The sequence below is a fragment of the Oncorhynchus nerka genome, linkage group LG15 (assembly GCF_034236695.1).
Source record: "Oncorhynchus nerka isolate Pitt River linkage group LG15, Oner_Uvic_2.0, whole genome shotgun sequence".
NCBI classification, from domain to species: domain Eukaryota; kingdom Metazoa; phylum Chordata; class Actinopteri; order Salmoniformes; family Salmonidae; genus Oncorhynchus; species Oncorhynchus nerka.
The window spans coordinates 88,910,677-88,934,247 of NC_088410.1; the positions used below are offsets into that span (position 1 = coordinate 88,910,677).

The 23,571-nt window shown below is 41.6% G+C and overlaps 3 protein-coding genes across 3 annotated transcripts; 1 reads left to right on the forward strand and 2 right to left on the reverse strand.

Moving 5' to 3' along the window:
* Positions 1-10,640: 10,640 nt before the first annotated feature.
* Positions 10,641-11,121, reverse strand: LOC115143783 (adenosine receptor A1-like). The gene has a single exon (XM_065002004.1). The coding sequence runs from the start codon at positions 10,998-11,000 to the stop codon at positions 10,641-10,643; it is 360 nt and encodes a 119-aa protein (XP_064858076.1). The 5' UTR covers positions 11,001-11,121.
* A 95-nt stretch (positions 11,122-11,216) lies between these two features.
* LOC135560256 (piggyBac transposable element-derived protein 4-like) lies at positions 11,217-22,436 on the forward strand. Its single transcript, XM_065002003.1, has 2 exons — positions 11,217-11,299; positions 19,748-22,436. Exon 2 carries the CDS (start codon positions 20,154-20,156, stop codon positions 21,474-21,476), a length of 1,323 nt encoding a protein of 440 aa, XP_064858075.1. The 5' UTR covers positions 11,217-11,299; positions 19,748-20,153; the 3' UTR covers positions 21,477-22,436.
* On the reverse strand, positions 15,136-16,888 carry LOC115143785 (adenosine receptor A3-like). Its single transcript, XM_029684261.2, has 2 exons — positions 16,353-16,888; positions 15,136-16,267 (listed from the first exon to the last, which is right to left on the reverse strand). Exons 1-2 carry the CDS (start codon positions 16,679-16,681, stop codon positions 15,553-15,555), a joined length of 1,044 nt encoding a protein of 347 aa, XP_029540121.1. The 5' UTR covers positions 16,682-16,888; the 3' UTR covers positions 15,136-15,552.
* Positions 22,437-23,571: the final 1,135 nt, after the last annotated feature.

Genomic DNA, 23,571 nt, shown 5'->3' on the forward strand with positions numbered 1-23,571 from the left:
AAGACCCCAGCCACCTCAGTCAGACTGTTCTCTCTACCGCATAACAAGCGGTACCGGAGTGCCAAGTCTAGGACAAAAAGGCCTCTCAACGGTTTTTACCCCCAAGCAATAAGACTCCTGAACAGGTAACCAAATGGTTACCCGGACTATTTGCATTGTGTGTGTCCCCAACCCCTCTTTTACGCTGCTGCTACTCTCTGTTTATCTTATATGCATAGTCACTTTAACTATACATTCATGTACATACTACCTCAATTGGCCAGACCAACCAGTGCTCCCGCACATTGGCTAACCAGGCTATCTGCATTGTGTCCAACCCGCCAACCCTTCTTTTTACGCTACTGCTACTCTGTTCATCATGTATGCAGTCACTTTAACCACACCTACATGTACATACTACCTCAATAAGCCTGACCAATCAGTGTTTGTATATAGCCTTGCTACTCTTATTTTCAAATATCTTTTGTTGTTTTATTTATTTACTTACCTACACACACACACACCTTTTTTTCGCACTATTGGTTAGAGCCTGTAAGTAAGCATTTCACTGTAAGGTCAACACCTGTTGTATTCGGGGCGCACGTGACAAATAAACTTTGATTTGATTTGATCTCTTCATATGAGCCCACCACGTCACCCACTGGGCACAGACGTCATTTCAACATCTATTCCACGTTGGTTCAATTTAATTTTGTTGGACTGACATGGAAACAATGTTGATTTAACCAGTGTGTGCCCAGTGGCAACTCTCTGAATCCTTAAGAGTCTATTGACCCGTCTAAGTAACATAATACAATTAATTACTACTAAAACAGGACCCAGGTGATAAGTATAAAGATCCAGTCCATATAAAAAACTGGAGGCCTCTTATTCTTCAACTTTGTAATGCGAAAATCCTTGCAAAATGCATAGCACATAGAATAAAAAAGGTTTTACCAGATATTGTTCATCCTGATCAGACAGGTTTTTTACAGGGACAATATATTGGAGATAATATACGAAAATTACTCGAAGCAATTGAACATTATGAAACATCAAAAGATACCAGGCCTGGTCTTCATAATAGATATTGAAAAGGTGTTTGATAAAGTCTGACTAGAATTTATATATAATTGCCTGGATTACTATAATTTCAGTGAATTTCTTATACAATGGGTTAAAGTTATGTACAGCAACCCCAGATGTAAAATAGTGAATAATGGTTACTTATCAGAAAGTATTAGCATTTAAGTGGAGTAAAACAAGGCTGTCCGTTGTCTCCATATCTATTTATTATGGCCATTGAAATGCTAGTTATTAAAATTAGATCCAACAAGAACATCAAGGGGTTAGAAATCAAGGGGATAAAAACAAAAGTGTCAATGTATGCCGATGACTCAAGTTTTTTCTTAAGTCTGCACAATCTCATTGAAGATCTCGATCACTTTTCTAGCCTCTCTGGACTAAAACCTAATTATTACAAGTGTACCATATTACGTATTGGATTGTTAAAAAAATAGTGTTTACACTACCTTGTAGTTTACCAATAAAATGGGCGGATGGTGAAGTAGACACACTTGGTATTCACATATCAAAAAATATAAATTAACTTACCACAATCAATTTCAATAGAAAGTTTGCAAAAATAGAAAAGATTCTGCAACCATGGAGAGGTAAATACTTGTCTATTTATGGAGCAATCACAATGATTAACTCTTTGGTCCTATCACAGTTTACTTACTTACTTAATAGCGGTGCTGCCTACTCCAGACGACTCGTTTTTTAAAAATCATATGAGCAAAAAATATTGAATTTTATTTGGAATGCTAAGACATACAAAATTAAGCGTACCTATTTACATAATGAATAAGAGTTTGAGGGGCTAAAATGATTAAATATTAAAGCTTTAAACCTCTCACTAAAAGCTTCACTCATACATAAATTATACTTAAACCCAAAATGGTTCTCCAGTAGATTATTAAGAAAGGCTTATGTTCAAAAATTCCTTTTTGCCTTTATACAGATTACAACTACTAATTTCCGACTAATTGAAAATGAAATTTTGTTTAAAGTATCGCCCTTTCTCAAACATGCTATACAAAGCTGGTTACAATTTCAGTTTGATCCTCCATAAAATATTGGCATTTCATATTGGTTTCATCTGACCATATGACATTCTCCCAATCTTCTTCTGGATCATGCAAATGCTCTCTAGCAAACTTCAGACGGGCCTGGACATGTACTGGCTTAAGCAGGGGGACATGTCTGGCACTGCAGGATTTGAGTCCCTGGCAGCGTAGTGTGTTACTGATGGTAGGCTTTGTTACTTTGGTCCCAGCTCTCTGCAGGTCATTCACTAGATCCCCCCGTGTGGTTCTGGGATTTTTGCTCACCGTTCTTGTGATAATTTTCCCCCACGGGGTGAGATCTTGAGTGGAGCCCCAGATCGAGGGAGATTATCAGTGGTCTTGTATGTCTTCCATTTCCTAATAATTGCTCCCACAGTTGATTTCTTCAAACCAAGCTGCTTACCTATTGCAGATTCAGTCTTCCCAGCCTGGTGCAGGTCTACAATTTAGTTTTTGGTGTCCTTTGACAGCTCTTTGGTCTTGGCCATAGTGGAGTTTGGAGTGTGACTGTTTGAGGTTGTGGACAGGTGTCTTTTATACTGATAACAAGTTCAAACAAGTGCCATTAATACAGGTAACGAGTGGAGGACAGAGGAGCCTCTTAAAGAAGAAGTTACAGGTCTGTGAGAGCCAGAAATCTTGCTTGTTTGTAGGTGACCAAATACTTATTTTCCACCATAATTTGCAAATAAATTAATAAAAAATCCTACAATGTGATTTTCTGGATTTTTTTTCTCATTTTGTCTGTCATAGTTGAAGTGTACCTATGATGAAAATGAGAGGCCTCTGTCATCTTTTTAAGTGGGAGAACTTGCACAATTGGTGGCTGACTAAATACTTTTTTTGCCCCACTGTACAATGCCGGATTAAGTAATACGACATGCTATTCTATAAAATAATTTCTCCGTAATTGATATTACCTGATTGAGCTAATCGTGTAAATGTAATTAACTAGAGAGTCGGGACACCACAAAATAATATTCATAGAGCTGTTATCTTCCAAATAAACTCTTAAAGACCTAGTGATATTTTACATCAATAGCAGTCAATATTAATCGTCATCTTAATTCAGTCTGCACCAACCCTGGCTAACAAGTTGAATCAGCAATACAAAATTGGGTTAAATGTTTTATTTACTAAATACCTAACTAATCAACAAAGAATTACACATACACATATTTAAATCATAACTTGATTACAAATTACGTCATAAAGGAAAACGTCCCTACGGGCGGAAGAGATATGACAGCTTGTTACACAAAAGAAAAGGGGCTGGGTTTGAGTGAAAGAGCGGGAAGACTGAGGAACAAAGGGCGAAGCTGTACTATCGTAAATACAGTATCTTATGCATTCTAAATTACCGCCCATTTGGAAAAGGAAAATGCACTAAATATTTACTCTGAGCTGCGCTTCGGTAGGTTGGTGGTAGATGGAAGGCCGTGTTGTCCAACCGAGTCCTTTGTCCTTTGAAGAATGTCTCTGGTTGTCAATTGGATACGTTGTAGTAACGTCGTTGTGTGATAGACGGGATACTCTGCCTGTTCCTTCCTAACCCTCGTTTGCAGCGGCTGTTGCTAACTGTTGGCTGTTGCAGCGGCTAGGAGGTATCACTTCTGTAGTGAATAAGAGTTCAAAGTTCATACCATTCGCAACCAAAGCTCACGCTGATGTTGGCTTCCTTCTGTAGTTATTATCTGAACCATTCTGACATCGGACCGTCGTCCTCACGTCCTCGGAACAGGAGATTATATTGTCGTCAAGGGCTTATATAGGAAGGGAGAGGAGGGTGTGTTTGAAAAGTTTTACAGCCCTTGTCCCTTCACAGGGGCGGGCCACTGATTGAGCAGAGCCCTATCTTATGAAAACCTAAATCTCACATTTTAGAAGCTAAAATCACATTTCATCCCATCACAAATAATTTCATATTCAAACATTTAAATTGAACAACAATTCCATGTGAATCCGATAACTCTGATGTGTAGACTTTCCACTGTAGAGTTTGTCAATTTATCATTGATGAGAATATCTCAGATATTGAGAGAATATCTCACCGAACTGACATCATATTCATTAAGTACCACCGCATATGTTCAATTGGTCGGATTACCAGAATATAGTTCATTTCCCCCCACCTTCTGATGTTCCCAGAATCTCTATGTTAACCAAGGGTTTTGCAAATGTAACATCAGTAGGGTAGAGAGAGGAAAAAGGGGGAAAGAGGTATTTTTGACTGTCATAAACCACACCCAGGCCAACGTCATGACACAAGGCATATTGGCATATGAGAGAGACATACAGCGAGGCATAAAGTAATCACAGGTGTTGATTTGTTGAGCTAACTAAGACAACAACGGGTGAAACAACAACAGCTAATCAGCTAAAACAACAACTGGTAAAATGGCGATGAATGGGCAGAGAGGGTCGATGAACTACACACAGAGCCTGAGTTCGCGGCTGGGGCCAATAGATAAACAAACAAAAAAATAAACAGACAAAAAAAATATACAGAATGGAGTACCGTGACTAATGGACAGTCCAGCGGGCATCAGCTATGTAGCCAAGTGATCATAGGGTCCACGGGTCAGCAATAGATGGAACAGGGAAGCCGCGGAGCCGTCTGCTCCGACGTCCGACGGAGGCCGGTTGAAGGCACAGCGGATGGAGTATTCGTTGGCAGAACTGTCGTGGTGGTGCGGCGGGGAGCCGTGTCGACTAAGGATCCAAGCCAGATGGCGAAAGAGGTATTGCAGTTGTAGTAATTTAGGTTTATATCCGGGAGATGCGCCTGACTCACGGCTAACTGGTGCTAGCTTCGGGGCAGGGGCGTTAGCCACTATAGCCACTCGGTAGCAGAGGTGATCCGGTGCCATGTTCCAGAGCTTACGGCAAGGATCCGGTGGAGTAGTGTGTTCTAGCCGTGTTTGGGTGGAGTCCGGGTGAACAACTGAGTAGGCCGGGAGGTGGGCCTCAGGGATAGTTTCGGTACTGGGTAACTCGGTGGGTGCTAGCTAGCTGTGAAGATCAGGAGAATGGTCCAGGGATTACGGCAGGAATCCGGCGTTATAGTGGAGAGACAGTCCGTTACTGGTAGGCTGGCGAGTATTATCCAAGCTAAAAAAAAGGGCTGGTACCTGTGGAGAAGGTAAAGGCCGCTAGCAATGGCTAACAATGACTAAATAGCTTGTAGCTAATTAGCTGATTAGCTTCTGATGGCTAGGTGGTTCTTGCTATAAGGTTTAAAAAATAATAGCGGTTCCGTATCACATTGGGTGAGGCAGGTTACCGGAAGGTATAATTGACCTAAAATGGAGAAGAGATTAAAATTGAAATATATACAAAAAAATACAAATGTACACGAGAGGATGAACAAAACACGTCTGCACTGCAAAAATCACTGAAGCTGGAAATTCATATCTCCCTCACTAGCTTTAAGCACCAGCTTTCAGAGCAGCTCCCAGACCACTGCACCTGTACATAGCCCATCTACCCTGGGGTGGCAGGGTAGCCTAGTGGTTAGAGCTAAAAAGGTAGGCAAGTCAGTTAAGAACAAATTTGTTTTTTCAATGACAGCCTAGGAACAGTGGGTTAACTGCCTGTTCAGGGGCAGAACGACAGATTTGTACCTTGTCAGCTCGGGGATTTGAACTTGCAACCTTCCAGTTACTAGTCCAACGCTCTAACCACTAGGCTACCTACCGCCCCTATACTTTTTTCAACTGTATTATTTACTGTATGTTTGTTTATTCCATGTGTAACTGTTGTTGTATGTGTAAAACTGCTTTGCTTTATTCTTGGCCAGGTCGCAGTTGTAAATGAGAACTTGTTCTCAACTAGCCAGCCTGGTAAAATGAAGGTGAAATACATGTTTTTTTTTAAAGCCAATTTAAATACTAGTTTCTATTGTAAATTGATCAAACTCGGTCATGTTTCTATTGAAAGTAGTATGTGTGGAGAAATACACTTGAATGTAGTATATATGGAGAAATGCGCTTGAATGTAGTATGTGTGGAGAAACACACTTGAATGTACTATGTGTGGAGGAATACCAAAAACCAAAATCTATTCAGCCACCAATTATTCTGTTCATACATAACATATTTAAGAAAAAAAAAATGTGTTAAATTTATAGGCATTATTTCAATATAATGCAAACCTCTGTGGCAGCAATTCTATCACCTCTGTGAGAACCGAAGCTGGAGATGAGAAGCCGGTACAGAGAGTTGAACATTTAATGTAGCACAGACATTGAACGGGACAGGAACAGCGTCAGAACCGTGTAAGACAAAGACATACGACAATTAATGCAGAATCGGGGAACAGAGCTGGGGAACAGACAGATATAGGGGAGGTAATAATACAGTGATTGAGTCCAGGTGAGTGCAATGAATCGCTGATGCGCGTTACGAGGGAAGCAAATATGTGTCTTGATGGTGGCAGGAGTGCATAATGTAGGGCAGCCTGGCGCTAACCCTAACCCATCTTGCCCATTATCCCCTGGGTATTTATACCTGTGTTTTCTGTCTGTCTGTGCCAGTTAGTCTTGTTTTGTCAAGTCAAGCAGCGTGTTACACCGTGCTCCTGCTTTTTCCTTTTCTCTCTAACCCTAACCCTGCCCAAGGGGCAGGCAAGAGAATGGTCATGGACAGGCAAAATATCATAACCAGATCAGAATCCAGGAGTTAGAGTGGCAGGCAGGCTCGAGGTCAAGGCAGGCAGTACGGTCAGGCAGACGGGTACAGAGTCCAGAACAGGCAAGGCTCAAAACCGGGAGGATTAGAAAAAGGAGAAAAGGTAAAGCAGGAAAACGGGGAAAAAACGCCGGTAGACGAACTGGCACAGAGCGACAAGAAACACAGAGATAAATACACGGGGGAAAACAAGCGACACCTGGAGGGGGTGGAAACCATAACGAGGACAGGTGAAGCAGATCAGGGTGTGACACATTGAGTCCCCCCATGTTCCTGTTTTGGGATTGTCTTGGCTCCAAAAACACAACGTTATTGACTGGACCACAAGTTCAATCCTGGGTTGGAGTCTGCCATTCCCGTTGCCTCAAAGCGGTGTAGCTTTACCCGAGACTGCCTCCTCAGGGCTTAAGTCAAGCCACGGATTTCTCTGCAGTCCCCACAGAGTACCATGACCTCCTGGAGGTCTTCAGCATGGCACGGGCTACTTCTGTTCCCCCGCATTGTCCCTATGATTGTGCCATTGACCTTCTTCCAGGCACCATACTGCCTCGTGGTCGGCTATATTTGTAATCTGTACAGGCTTCTATCTTTTCACTGTCAATTAGGTTAGTATTGTGGAGTAACTACAATGTTGTTGATCCATCCTCAATCTTCTCCCATCACAGCCATTAAACGCTTTAACTGTTTTAAAGTCACCATTGGCCTCATGGTGAAATCCCTGAGTGGTTTCCTTCCTCTCTGGCAACAGAGTTAGGAAGGACGCCTGTATCTTTGTAATGACTGTGTGTATTGATACACCATCCAAAGTGTAAATTAATAACTTCACCATGCTCAAAGGGATATTCCATGTCTGTTTAAAAATATCTATATTTTATCCATTTACAAATAGGTTCCTTTCTTTGCGTGACATTTTAAATCCTCCCTGGTCTTTGAGGTTGAATCTATGTTTGAAATGCACTGTTCGGCTGAGGAACTTTGCAGATAATTGTATGTGGGGTACAGAGATGAGGTAGTCATTCAAAAATCACGTTAAACACTATTATTGCACACAGAGCAAGTCCATGCAACTTATTATGTGACTTGTTAAGCACATTGTTTACACCTGAACTTATTTAGGCCATAACAAAAGGGTTGAATACATATTGACTGAAGACATTTAAGCGTTTCATTTGTAATGAGTTAGTAAACATTTCAAAAAACATAATTTCACTTTGACATTATGGGGTATTGTGTGTAGGCTAGTGACAAAAAAAACTCTCAATTTAGTACATTTTAAATTCTGGCTTCAACACAACAAAATGTGGAAAAAGTAAAGGGGTGTGAAGTCAGTGGAGTGTAAGCTAACATATAGAATTGTTTTAAGATGGTCATACCATGGATCATTTAGCTATTTGATTTTTGAATTTTAGGAGCCCTTTAGGTATAAAAAAAGATATATATCAAAAAGATTTTGATAAAATATTGAATTTGGCCATTACTACTATAGCCCATAGAAACAACACATTCATTATTGGCAAAAAAAGACAGTCAAAAAATAAATCATAAGGAATAAGGTTTTGAAGTGTCCTATATAGTGTCCTATATATAGGATATATAAAAAAAGCTCAGGAATTTTTTTTATATATATATTTACACATATTTAACCCTTTTTTGGGGGTATGTATAAAACTACCTCCATACTTACATTACTTTTAAATTTAAAAAAAAAACCGGTACCAACTTCAGACCAAATCCTAACCCGGACAACGCTGGGACAATTGTGCAGCTGTGATTGGGACGCCGGGTTGTGATGCAACCTGGAATCGAACCAGGGTATGTAGTGTTCCCTCTAGCACAGAGATGCATTGCATCTCTCGGGAGCCCACCAATCAGGACCTAATATAGTCATATATTAGTTACATAATAATTTAACACGTTCATACATTTTTTATGTAGTTATTACACATTGATTACACTATCACTTGTATTTCATATGTCACAACGATTAATAGATACGTATGCTATGACGCTGGTAAAGTTTTACCTCGCGCACCTGCCCTTCCTTCCCCAAGCTCTCGGCACTGCTGGTAAAAAAAGAAGAAGCTAGCTAGCTGATGGATGCAAACAATGTTCTTCCCCAAAAACATAGCAAAACGATATAATCTGATTCAGTAGTTATAGTTAGTTAGCTAGCTATCTAGCTAGGTGTCATCATCTAAAATAACCCCCATTTATAAGATAGTTCTTATTTGATTAAATCGGACCCATCTATGTGAAGCTAGCCACAATAGTGGAATTTGCGGTTAGCCTTCAAAATAAAGGTGTCATTTATATTTACTATGTATCCCCATTAGCTGCTACTCTTCCCGGGGTCCAGCAAAATCAAGGCAGTAATACAAATAACATTATTTGACGTGTCAAATAAAAAAATTTTTAAATCCCAGCCCCAGCCCCCGTCCCCAAAAGCCTTTGGCCTTTTGGTAGGCCGTCATTGTAAATAAGAATGTGTTCTTAACTAACTTGCCTAGTGTAACCGAGTAGACTGATAAACCATTTCATTGTTCCAGATTCCAACCTTGTTAATAAACATTATCTAGTCTAAATATGGCATGATTCCACCAATTGTAACTTTCTGAGTCACTTTCAAATATACACCTTTACTTTGAAGGCGAACTGAACATTCCACTTTGTGTGGCTAATCATTATTTTTGCTGGCTTCACAACATATAACCGGGTCAGGTTGAGCCTCACCAGCCAAATGAAGCTAGCTGGCTGCTTCTAACGTTAGCTCTGTGCAACAGGGCCACGTAGCGGCAAGCTAGTTATTTTCATGAACTGAAGTTAAATGTCAATAGGCGAACAACAGGTGGCTAACTAGCTTAATGCTTACGCACAAGGATTCCTAAATCACTGCTAAGAATATTGAAAATTACTGCCGTTTTTACTGGTCATTGTTTTCAGGCTGGTTGCATTAGTGCTAACGTCAGTTATCTACCGCCGAAGTTCTAACATCTGTATCAAAGATATTTGCCTTTTTTTTTATCCCGCTCGTTTGATCCTGATCTTATTTCAGATGTTCACACAGACGTTTTCCCATTCGCTCGAACAAATGTGCCTCTTTACCAACGCCGTGTCCGGCGTGTGCTTGTTTGCATACTTTTTTTTGTAGTTTTGACAGTGCTTCTGATCGTAATTGTGGCGCTTGGCTTGCACGTGCAAATTCAGCATACACAACATTCTATAATAGAATTGTGTTATTTGACGTGTCAAATGAAAAGCTTATTTAACGCGACAAATAGTGTTATTTTGACGTGTATATTTTTTGACATGCAAATACCCAAACGGCATTACATAATTGCTTCCTCATTGGGGTTTTAGGCTGGGCTTCTGTATAATCACTTTGTGACATCTGATGTAAAAAGGGCTTTAGAAATAATTGTGACAACGTTTGACATGTCCATGGCTCAGACATAATGCATTTTATAGTAGGCCTATGTTAACAATGCATTTCCATATTGAAGCCATGAAATTACTTAGAACAATGTGGACTGCATACAAATTCAACATATTTAGAAAATGTGTTTCCTCATGCTATTTAACAAACTAGGCTATAACGGACTAACATTCTTATTAGAGTTGATGACAACGCAATTCATGAAATACTATAAATACACAATTTGAAGCAATCACATATTTAGCCATGGAGCACGTTCAAACCTACAGCGCTACAGCCAGCACTACGATTTAACATTGCATTAGGTTAGTTAAAATAGAGCCCTCTGCGTGGTAAAGTTGTCAGTTGTTTTCAGACTGTTCAGAACGCTACCTGGTAAAAGTAAATAGCATACAGCCGGTGTAATTCGACTCACTTGGTGGGAATCTTGACCCGGAGGTAGCGGTCGATGACAAAGACCATTAGGGACAGGATGGAGCCCTGGGTGATGATGAGGAGCAGGCAGGAGAAGAAGAGGCAGGTGTAGAACTGAGTCTTCAGCCCCAGACTGATCACTACAGCCAGGGGAATGACCAGGGCTCCCACAGCGATGTCGGCCACCGCCAGAGTCACGATGAAGCAGAACGTGGTGTCCCTCAGGGCCCGGTTTGTACAGACCACCAGCACCACTAACACGTTGCCCAGCACAGAGGCCAGGGCTATGGCTGTCTCCATGGAGATGTACATCATGTCCACATGCTCCTGTGGCTTGACACCGGGAGAGGAAGACATTTTAATAGTCCCCAGTTTTCCCCTTGCCTTTCCTCAGATTAAAAATAGTTTAAGAAGTAGTTAAATGTTCTTCTTCAGTTGGTCCTTTGCATTCAGCTAATTTCATTGTGTCCTCTTCCATTCTGTGTGTTCCCTTTAAGCTGCTGCTGGTGAGAGAAGCGTGGGTGGTGACTGACCTGGCATTGACTCACTGAGTGGGCCCTATGTCGACTGCTCCACACTGACCGGCTGATCTCCTGCTTCTCTCCTTCTCTTAGAGGCGAGGGGCCTCGTTCTCCTCCCATCACTCCTCTGGAACAGTAGGGAGCTTCTCACACATGCCATATGGGCGCGCATGTGTGTGTGTGGGTGCGCATGTGCTATGTGTGTGGGTTTTTGTATGTGATAATCTGTGTGTGCATACATGTGGGTGAGAGGGGAGCTGTGACAGGTCTGGCAGGTGGGTCTCATAAAACATACATTTGGGATATTTTTTAACATTGCCACTCAAGATAACAGGGTGTCAAATGACAATGTGAGCGACCTAGGTGCCATTTTAACATTTTAGTACTCTTTCTGTCACCTGAGATGCACTGCAGACAGGACCTTGACACTTACCCAAGAGGATTTGTGAGAAACTAACATTCTGCCCCCCCCCCCCATGCTTTTGTGCTAACCAAAACCAACTTCATCCTCTCAAATGGCTTTGCATGAATGACTGGACTGCACGCTGTGTCCAGATGAGCTGTATGTGATGTGATATGTGTTTACTTACTGAATAACAGAGAATCTGTAGAAATAGAACCGTACATCGCCTATAGATAATCGTTGTATCCAGCCTTTTTGCCTTTAGCCTTGTTCATAAAGGTGAATTAATGAATTAATCACAGTCTCCTTAATCACAAAGCATCAATAAATAAAATACATGGGAGTAATTGGAATTATGTAATGTGCAAGTTATTCAGTTGCAATCCGTAATTTAATTTCATACACCAGCTAAATAACTTGTGTGAAATATGGTACGTTTTGAATGGTACATCAGTGCATTCAGTTATGTAACTCTATAGCGACAGGAAGAGGATTGTGATTTTATCACATTTATATGCTCATGAATACATTTTAGCACACATTTTCTTCCTTTTACCATTTTGAAACATCATTATAATTTTCTGTGATTTTTTTTTTACTTCACTCTGGCCACCAGTTGCACATTCATTCCCGTTCTGTACCTTCTTTCCATCAATTTAATCATTCTGGACCAGATCTTTGCTAAAATAGTCATGGAACCATGCAAAAAAAGGGACACAATTTAAACACTGACATATTGAAATATCATATACACTGAAATGAATTGAATTCAAGTGGCATTGCATCATTTTGATGACTGCCAGCAAGCCAAGCCGAAAATGTTTAATTATCCTAAAACACTGTTTTCTCTTGCTTGGTTTTAATAAGGCAATGTTAATGTCTAAGTCTGAAAGTGTTGTCAGCCACTATAAAGGATCTCTGTGATGGCCCTTGTCAATCCATTAAGGAGAGAAGAAGTTTCAACATCTGCCCGGAAACATTTTATATTCTCTCTTTTTTGGAGGAAACTGATGAATCAAGACTTTCTTTGGGGACATTGCCTCCTACCTCGGACCGTGCTCTGTGCATTAGCTTGTTGGTGAGCAGACACAACAGTAACTCACTTTTATTGGAGATGGTATCACCTTCCCCATGTTCTTTACGTCATCTGAGTCCCAGTCAGCTTTGTGTGCGTGTCTCTGATAGAGCGAGAATCATAACATAGCAACAGTGAGCTTTGATGTACGGGTTGGTAAAGGTATGGCGACAAGCTTTTTATTGTGTGTCAATAAACCTTTAGAAGAGCCGTTTCAGGCCAATGAGCACATTTTTGTCAAATGGACTATTGATCAACCAACCTGTAGTCTACCAGTAGAGTAGCTCAGTTTGTAGACCATGCCACTTGCAACATCAGGATTGTGGGTTCAACTCCTGGTGGGACCACCGATATGAAAAATGTATGCACACACAGTTGCTTTGGATAAAATAGTCTGCTAAATGGTATATTATCTACAGTAGACCTTTAGATGAAGTGGGGGAACAGGTGCTCAAAGTGAAAACATTCCAACTGCCTCTCTAGCCAAAATATTTCATGTTTATTTCTCTATTTGCTTTCTGAAACAACACATTCACTCATCACACATTGTAAGCAAGCTAGTGCCAGTGACTCCTAAGCCTAGAAAACTATTTGAGATAATTGCCATCAGGAAAAGTGGCTATCAGCTGAACAAAGCTAATGATAACGTAAATATGCTAGCTAGCTAGCGATGCTGTCGAAACAAGTAAATACGCTAGCTGGTGTCGTGTCTCTGACTATGATTAAATTATATGATGCTATTTTATCAAATCGATTACCTAAGGTTTAATTGATTATGTGATTGAATTAAACCATGGAAAAGACATTCAACTCAATCGTAGCCTCCTACCAGTATTCAAGTCTCCCCACCCGGTGCCCGCAGCCAGTGGTCACTGCATGCAAGTCAGACGAGTTCGCTCTCAAAATAAAATGAGACTCAAAGTAAAATGTAAAAGGAAATCATACAATTAAAAACATCTACCGAGCTGCGAGTTCATATTTTAATAGGAGGGCAAAAGGACAGGTGCTCTCGGGTGCTGGTTGAGCCCTATCTGTCCGCTAGAGTTTTGACTTCTGGGTGCGTTTTGCAACAGAAACCCACTGGTCAGTGAATACACCTCTGAGACTGTAGCCAACACTGTGAATAGCAGTAATGAATTAGTACAGTACCATGCAGAGGTTCGCCAGGTCAGGTTCCTCAGGTGATTATGTGGCTGTGGTGAAGAGATCCCATTACCTGTAAGCAACTGAGTGTAATGTTCTCCACATACTCATCAAACTTCCTATTGGAGTTAAAGGATGCCTCCAACAACCATTAGCGCTTAATACAGCTCTGAAGCTACAGTACACAATGCTAGCTATCCCATTATGACTGCTGTAATGCACATCGATACAGAGAAGAGGGTCGTAGACTGGATTAATGTGTTCCAATGGTAAAATGTGAAAAACAGTGAGTCAACATATATAATATTGTATTTCTGTTCAGGGGGAAGCCAGCAATAAAACAATGGAATTGAAAACGTAATACCAGTAGGATTTCAGAAGGCTAGAAGGAGCATGAGCTCCACTGCATTATCATCCACACAACTTCTGTGGAAGATTCTATTGTTTTCTCATCATAGCTTAATGAGGGGCCTATGTTTTGACACATCGAGCCCTTTAACTTTACATCTAGTTTTTTTTTGCTTCTTCTCTTTTTAAGGAATGAAAAAAACTGCTTCAGTCCTAACGTAAAACCTGCTTTAGGCCCATGGGGTTTACAGATGATTTTATTATATTTTTTTTACTCACTTAGCAGACACTCTTATCCAGAGTGACTAACAGGAGCAATTAGGATTAATCCGTTTGTGTACCTGTTTCGTCTCTTGTAGTCCTTGCTGTGTTTATAACAATGTTTGTTTGCTTCGGTTGCTCACAGGTGTAGCATAATCATTTGTTCACTCTTTTGTTGCTGATTTTCCTGTGCTGCAGGAAATGCAGATGAGCTTTGTGATTTACATAAATTCACGGAAAATCCGCACTAACACACGGTCATATTAAAAGTATTGCATATTTCATGTAGGCTGATTTTGGACAGCTAATAGCCTAACCATCGCACACACAACATTATGTACTAAACGTTCAAATCCCATTGCTGAAGGATTATTTTGTTGCAACAATGCTGGTCAAATTAAGATTCTACATCTGTATCTGATTTCTGGATGTCATAGCTGAGTAGAAGGATAAATCAGCAATATGTCAGTGCAATCCGGGATCCTTGGGACATCCCTACCTCATTGAAGTTGACATTTAAAATGGTTAAAGTAAGGCTTGAGATTAGGGTTAGGGTTAGGGTTTAGGGTAGGGATGTCCCAAGGAACTCGGATAGCACTGACAAATATGTCCTATAGGAGCAGTGTAAATATTGAGGCGCTTGTGACTCCCCCAGATATTGTGGGTAGAAACTTTTGGCATCTGTACAGGAACATGGTGAAATATTACTCAACAATGACCCAGATCCCTGGCCACTATCACTCAACTCAATATAACCATTTATTGCTGAAGCAGACAAATCATTGAATGAGATTGCACATTTCTTTCCTATATATTTTTTTGTGATAACTGCCAAATAGTGCATGTAATTTCCATTTCTGGGCAACATTATCATACAGAAGAAAAATATAAAAAATTCAGCACATTCAAGAAACACGAGTCTTTAAACAGGAAATCGATACGAGTAAAATGAAACCTGTAAGAGCCCACTTACTTGACTTCCTTGCAACTTCCTCTGTCTATTTTTATCCCTCAGTTTTTTTTCAACAAATGCCAAATATTAAAATATGCCAATGTATAACACCCTGGCAGTAGTTTCCCTTATTATACAGGTTCTAAGGTCTTGATGCACTTTGCCAAAGAAAAAAAAGCTAAGCGACTATCACTTCTATTGTCTTCCTACACTATCAACATGCTTGTACCTTCAACTGTGTCAATTTTCATAACACTGATAGCATTTCCATCAATATTTCTATCTGCACTGTTAGGGTTGCTGCTGATAATGTTTTCACTGGTCTGGTTGCTCTGAGAGCCCTGACTGTCACCTCGACACACAAAGACATTCCTCCAGATCCTCAGGTACGCTTCCTGGATCTTGCGGATCTTGAAGGCATAAACGATCGGGTTGACAGCTGAATTGCCATGGGAGAGGAGGATGCCCATGTAGAAGGCCTGTTGGGGTATGTTTGATGGGTTACCAAAGTAGGCAACACAGTTCATGATGTCCAGTGGGAGCCAGCAAAAGGCGAAGAGCAACAGGACCAGAGTCAGGGATCGGGCCAGGCACCTTTCCTTTGTGAAGTAGATGTGGGACTGGGTACTGCTCCCCGTCTTCTCTCTCAGGTTCTTTTGTATGATACAGAAGATGTAGCAGTATAGGACAGCCATGACAAGCAACGGAGTGAGGGTGCAGAGGAAGAAGAAAAAGTAAACCAGGTATGACATGGGAATCACAGCCAGGAAACGGCAGATGATGGTGGTTGAGTTCCCTGAGTGAGACAAGGTGTCACGGTTGTACCACCCAAGCATGGGTGGGAAGCTCAACATGAAGGCAACAAACCAACATATTGCCACCACCACCCAAGATCTCCTCTCTGTTACTGTCCTCTTGTACCTGTTGAAGCAGAGAATCTGTTCATCTGACATGACAACCATTTTTTAAAGCTGTGTGTATGTACTGTATATGCATGCAAGCTCACCTGAGAGGGATGAAGACGCGTAGGAATCTGTCCACAGAGATGGCTAGCAGAGACATGACCGAAGACATTGTCAACATGATGACCACACAGCTTATGAAGAGACATACATTGAACGAGGTGCACACCCGTCCATCCACCAGCACAGCTAGCGGCACAGCCACAGAACCTACAAGGAAGTCAGCTGCAGCCAGAGAGACCAAAAAACAGAAGGTGGGCTGCCGGAGGTTGCTGCTCGACCACACTGCCCAGATCACCAGGACATTTCCCAGACAGCAGGCAACAGCGATCAGCACCTCCAGCACTGTGTAGACAACGTCTCCTCCAGGCATCCTGTCAACCGTCCAATGGAAGTTTAATATGGGCAATTACTGTACTTAACACTAAATGTGCTCTATTCTATACCTCTGGAGACTTTCCTTTTCCTGTAGGCTCGAGGATGTTCACTTAGCTATTGAAAAGGTTTATTGAAATGTCACAGCCCCCACTTGCCTGCTAGATTGGTGATAAGTGTTGTTGTGGTATCTCACTTCTCCTACACTGCTAGAAGGAGGGGACTGTGTAGAAAAGAGTTTGTTAAACTCAGTTGAATCCTTATCTTGAACATTTGGCAATAAGAGGCAAGGTGACGCAATCTTAAAATTTATGTTGGCTGCAAAAAAATGTTTAGCTGTAGTTGTGTTGTACAGATATCCTGTAGCTTTAGAGGAAGGATGCTCAAAATAGATAATGGTATACATGTCACAATGTGGAAAGTGACAGGTGTTATGTCTGGGATAAGTAGACACAGTAAAGGCAGAGGCAGACTACAAAAAGGTCAGTTTCAACATGTATTTTAAGGCATGGTTTTCAATCATCATCGTTTCAGTAATCAAGTTCAATCCCCATTTTTAACACTGTCCCACAATTCATTTCAAAAGTTTCACTTCCGTAATATTTTATTTTTGCTTTTAACTTAGAAAACCATGCTACTTCAAAATCCAGCCTGGTCTCATAGACTAGACGTAACATAGCAAATGGATATCCAATATATTATGCTTGGTATGGTAACATAAGACAGAGGGTTACTTAAGGCAAAAACTAAATGAGGGTGGTTGGTCGGGGTCGGCGTATAACGCAAACATCTAGCAAGCCAAAGGTTGTGTGTTTGAATCTCATCACAAACAACTTTAGCATTTTATCAACTACAACTACTTAGCATGTTAGCAAACCCTTACCCTAAACCTTTTAACTAACCCTTCTCCTAACTCTACTCTTAACCCATGACCCTAACCCCTAGCCAAACAAAACAAGGGGCATAGGAAGTGGCAGGCATTTATTTGCTCTAAATCTCCATTGTAACAGATCTGTATATAATGACTAGGTGCTCATGTCTCAACCCTAACAATTGGAGTCTTTGTCCTAAAGCCAGGAAGGCAGACATTTACATTTACATTTAAGTCATTTAGCAGACGCTCTTATCCAGAGCGACTTACAAATTCAGACGACAAGCTTAGGTCCAAAATAAGCCCATGGAAACACATTGGCCTTATTTTGGACAGATAAAAGCTCTCGCTTCGCCTCTTCCTCTCTGATTGTAACTCAAACAAATTTCCATTAGCCATGTGGGCTCACCAATGCCATCACATACTCTGGCAAACTTGGGATCTACCATGATTCCGGATTGCATTCACTTCCTGTGGGCTGTCAGCATAGCCGCAAGAAGTAGGGGTGCTGAGGGTGCTGCTGCACCTCCTGAAAAATCAAGATAAAAAATATAAATATAAATATATATATACCTGTACTAGTCCTATATTAGAGGACTGTTATAGCGATCTGTAACTTTGCCCCCCCCACAACAAAACAGTTGAGATGACAACCAGGGCTCTCAGAGCAACCAGACCACTGTGAACAAAACATGTATCACCCTTAATCCTAACACTGTGAGTGAGTCATAGTTAATGATTTGTTGAAGGATAATTACAAAATGACATTTTGGTTTTCCTTACCCTGTAAGCAGTCTATAAACAATGTATGCCAGCAATCCATGTTTTGCTTTCGTTTACCTGGGGTGCGTTCATGTTGCTTGACAATTTGTACTGAACAACACTTTTCTCCAAAATGTTCCACACTGTCCTTCGATAGCCTTTGAGGTACGTTTGCTCCGATTTGGTGGGTGTGGCCTGACCAATATGGATGTAACCATTTGAAATCGCAGAACTCGTGCAAAACTCGTGCAGCACATCATACGGTAATCGCCCTCTGGGCAATCATAATCACAGCATTTTTCAACTGGAAGTTCAATACAGTACAATTTCTGTTGAATTGAACATTGCACACCATTTGGTCACACTGACCACACCCCTGGCCACTGTTTCCAAATGCTAACTTTGGTACCGATATTATAATTTTTTGAGCTTCATGTCCAAATCATCCCAAAGTATCTCAAATGTATTGTGTTCCTCAATAAAATTACTTATAGATCATTTGGACATGAATCACAAAAAACGCTAATATCGGAATTTTGGTGAACTATCCCTATAACCTAACCCTTGTTCTAAAACCTAACCTCACACAAATGAACTGGTCCATCGTATTCTAGCCTACAGCTCTCTGGATATAAGATTGTAGTACTCTATTCTTCATTACCCTCTCTAGGTTGACCTGGCATAGCCAATACAGGCCCTAAATCATTCTAATGTGGTAGAAAGGTTTATTGTATTATACTGTATAAAGAAGAGCTATTGCCATTGTATTTCAGCAAAGGCTTTCCTAGTGATTGTGAGTGAGGGTCTGTTTGTTTGTTTGTTTGAGAACGCATGGTCTACCCCAAGGCCCTATTTGAAGTAGGCCCATTTCACTTTGGCAATTGATGTGGAACATCACTTTATGTTCCCTGTACTCCCTGTACTTTATATACATGTTTATTATAGCTGTTTTTACATTTTATTTGCAATGTATAACAATGTAATGAAATGGGTAAAGTACACGTTAGCTAGTCATTGTGAGTGAGGGTCTGTTTGTTTGTTTGAGAATGCATGGTCTACCCCAAGGCCCTATTTGAGGTAGGCCCATTTCACTTTGGCAATTGATGTGGAACAGCACTTATTGTTCCCTGTACTCCCTGTACTTTATATACATGTTTATTATAGCTGTTTTTACATTTTATTTGCAATATATAAAGATGTAATGAAATGGGTAAAGTACACGTTAGCTAGTCATTGTGAGTGAGGGTCTGTTTGAGAACGCATGGTCTACCCCAAGGCCCTATTTGAGGCAGGCCCACATCAATGGCCAAAGTGAAATGGAACAGCACTTTATGTTCCCTGGACTCCCTGTACTCTATATGTATGTGTATTATAGCTGTTGATACAGGGCTCATTTGTGAAACTATTCTAACTGAACATTTTCTTTCACAGTGGCACTGACTCCGACTGGGAGCCCCCAGTGCCAAGGTGTCCATCCCCCTCTGAAGCTGGTTCATCCAGCTGTACCCCTGCTGTCTCTGGCTCCACACCTCCCGGGCCATCTAGAGGTGTGAAGGCACTGACAAAGAAGAGGAAGAGGGGAAGTGTGCCACCCACAAACAGAGGGACAGAAGGGCGTTGGCACACCGTCCTAGAAGATGATGTGGAGCCACCCCAACCAACTTTTAGGCCGAAAAGGAAGCCAGGACCTCAGGTGAACCCGACCGCAACATACACCCCCCTTCAGCTTTTTCAACTGTTTTTCACACCATCTGTTGTAGATTCGCTCGTGTCCAACACAAATAAGAATGGGAAGAAGAAACAAGCAGGCAAAAAGGTAGCATGGAAGCCCATATCCATGTCAGATCTTTTCTGCTACCTTTCACTGGTCGTCTACATGGGGCTGGTGAAGCTGAAAAGCCTGAAGGACTACTGGAAAACGTCATCTCTGTACCAACTGCCTTTCCCCATGACTGTTATGTCCTGCAAAAGGTTTCTGATTATTTCACAGGCGCTTCATATCAGTGACCCAAAGGTTGATGAAGAGAATGAGAAGAAGAGAGGCATAGCAACGTTTGATAGACTGTGCAAGATCAAACCGCTCTACCACAGCATTGTTGAGGCCTGCAAGACGTACTTTCAGCCAGCCCAGAACGTGTCAATCGATGAGAGGATGGTAGCCTCAAAGGCAAGAATTGGCCTCAAACAATACACGAGAAACAAACCAACCAAGTGGGGTTACAAGCTGTTTGTGTTGGCTGATTCTGTATGTGCCTACACATGCAATTTCTTTGTCTACGAGGGGAAGAACAGTTTTGCTACCGGTAAGGGACTTAGCTATGACTCTGTAATGGAGTTATTGGATTTTCAACTACTAGGGAAGGGCTACAAACTGTTTGTGGATAACTTCTACACAAGCCCTGCCCTGTTTGCAGACCTAAGGAAGCTAGATGTGTGGGCTTGTGGCACCATTCGTACCAACAGGGTGGGCTTTCCAAAGACGAAGGTGAACGACATGCCTAAGCGGGCTGAGCGGGGGAGCATGCGATGGATCCGTGAAGATGGCCTGCTTTTTGTAAAGTGGATGGATACCAGAGAGGTGGTGATGTGCTCCACTATCCACAAGTCCTTCAGTGGGGATCATGTTGTCAGGCGTGTGAAGGATGGTGCCGGGGCATGGACCTCCAAAAATGTCCCCATTCCAACTGCAGTAAAGGACTACAACAAGAGCATGGGAGGTGTGGACCTGTCGGACGCGCTAATAGGCTACTACAATGTTCTCCACAAGACAATGAAATGGTACAAGACCTTCCTCTATCATTTCATCGACATTGCTGTGGTGAATGCATTCATCCTACACAAGGAAATGGCTAACAGCTGTGGAAAGCCCTTCCTCTCACAGAAAGCCTTCAGAGAGCAGCTCATCAAGGAGCTTGCTGGCTACAGCACCACTGCACCAAGCCCTGTCCCTTCTGCTCCTGCCACAAGTGTTCATCTGCCCAAATATATTTGTTCAGGCATGGATGTGCCTAAGGGCCAAAAGGGCACAGCATGGAGGCGTTGCTGTGTTGTTTGCAAGATGAAGTCTCCCATCACATGCACCACATGCTCAGTGACCCTCTGCTTTACATCAGAGAGAGACTGCTATGGCATCTGGCATCAGCAGCAGAATATTGTCTAGAGTTTTGGCAATGTTGGTGGGGTTATATGGCAAAGTGGGTGGGGGCTAGGGTCAGTATGTTATATCTGGAGTACTTTTCCTGTCTTATCCGGTGTCTTGTGTGAATTTAAGTCTGCTCTCTTTCTCTCCTTCTTTCTCTCGGTGGACTTGAACCCCCGGGACCATGCTTCAGGACTACCTGACATGATGACTCCTTGCTGTCCCCAGTCCACCTGGCCTTGCCGCTGTTCCAGTTTCAACTGTTCTGCCTGCGGCTATGGAACCCTAAACTGTTAATTTTTACTCTTGAGGTGCTGTCCTGTTGCACACTCTACAACCACTGTGATCTCCACCCGGCACAGCCAGAAGAGGACTGGCCACCCCACATAGCCTGGTTCCTCTAGGTTTCTTCCTAGGTTTTTGCCTTTCTAGGGAGTTTTTCCTAGCCACCGTGCTTCTACACCTGCATAGCTTGCTGTTTGGGGTTTTAGGCTGGGGCTATATAAATAGATTTGATAGAGGACTGAGGGTCCTCCAAATATTGAAAGTGTGTAAATAGTTACCCATGTTACTTTGTAAATGTATATATATTTTTTTTTCTCAAATAGTTTTTTTATTTTTATATTTTATTTTTACATATATTTTTCTCAATTTTTGTGGGGGGGTGTGTTAGAATACCATTTTGGTATTTTGTATATAGTTATTTGTTTCAAAATGTATACTTTCACCAATTTGGCCACTTGGGTACATTTGGGCTACTTGTGTGGGACAGCTGGGTGACTTCATGATAAATGTTATGTAGCACACTCATTTTGGAAGTTACCATTCTGAAACTTTGCACAAGTACTGTTGCCCTCTTGTATTTTCCACTGAAATTGTCCCCATCATCTTATCTGAATGTTTGTTTTATCTTGTTCATTTTGAAGATGATACAAAAATAAATTGAAAAAACGTAAGGTTTTTTTCATTGTTTTATCTAAACCAGATCTATTGTGTGTTATTCTCCTACATTCAATTCACATTTACACAAACTGCAGAGTGTTTTCTTTCAAATGGTACCAAGAATATGCATATACTTGGTTCTGTGCCTGAGCTACAGGCTGTTAGATTTGGGTATGTCTTCAGGCGGAAATTGCACAAAGTAGGGGGGTAGTTCTAAGAGGTTATTAACCACATTGGCATTATGGTAGCATTTTGCATGTTGAGAATGAAACTGAAGGCGAACATGATGAGAAGTAGGACAATGATGCAGGAAAGAAGAGTATTTAAAGGAATAGTTCACCTAAATTGGTTTCCTTATCCTGTAAGCAATCTATGGACAAGGTAAGACAACAATCCATGCTTTGGTATTGTCTAGCTGTCCACTGTCTTAAAACACTACATTATTAGCATTTGTGTCCAAAAACCACTGCATGTCAATAACCCCGAAATTTAAATGTTGTGGATTTATATCCAGATCATCCTAAAGTGTCTAAAAGTTACTTTAACATGATTTTGACATGAAATGTGAAAAATGCTACCTATCCAATTCTATGGAATATTACCAAAGTAAATCATACAATTAAAAAAATCTACTGAGCTGCGAGTTCATATTTTAATAATAGGGGAAAAGGACAGGTGCTGGTTGAGCCCTATCTAACCCTATTACAGGGGCTGAGTCACTGGCTTACTGGGGCTCTCTCATGCCGTCCCTGGATGGGGTGCGCCACCTGAGTGGGTTGATTCACTGATGTGGTCGTCCTGTCTGGGTTGGCGCGCCCCCTTGGGTTGTGCCATGGCGGAGGTCTTTGTGGGCTATACTCAGCCTTGTCTCAGGATGGTAAGTTGGTGGTTGAAGATATCCCTCTAGTGGTGTGGGGGCTCTGCTTTGACAAAGTGGGTGGGGTTATATCCTTCCTGTTTGGCCCTGTCCGGGGGTGTCCTCAGATGGGGCCACAGTGTCTCCTGACCCCTCCTGTCTCAGCCTCCAGTATTTATGCTGCAGTAATTTATGTGTCGAGGGGCTAGGGTCAGTTTGTTATATCTGGAGTACTTCTCCTGTCCTATTCGGTGTCCTGTGTGAATCTAAGTGTGCGTTCTCTAATTCTCTCCTTCTCTTTTTCTTTCTCTCTCTCGG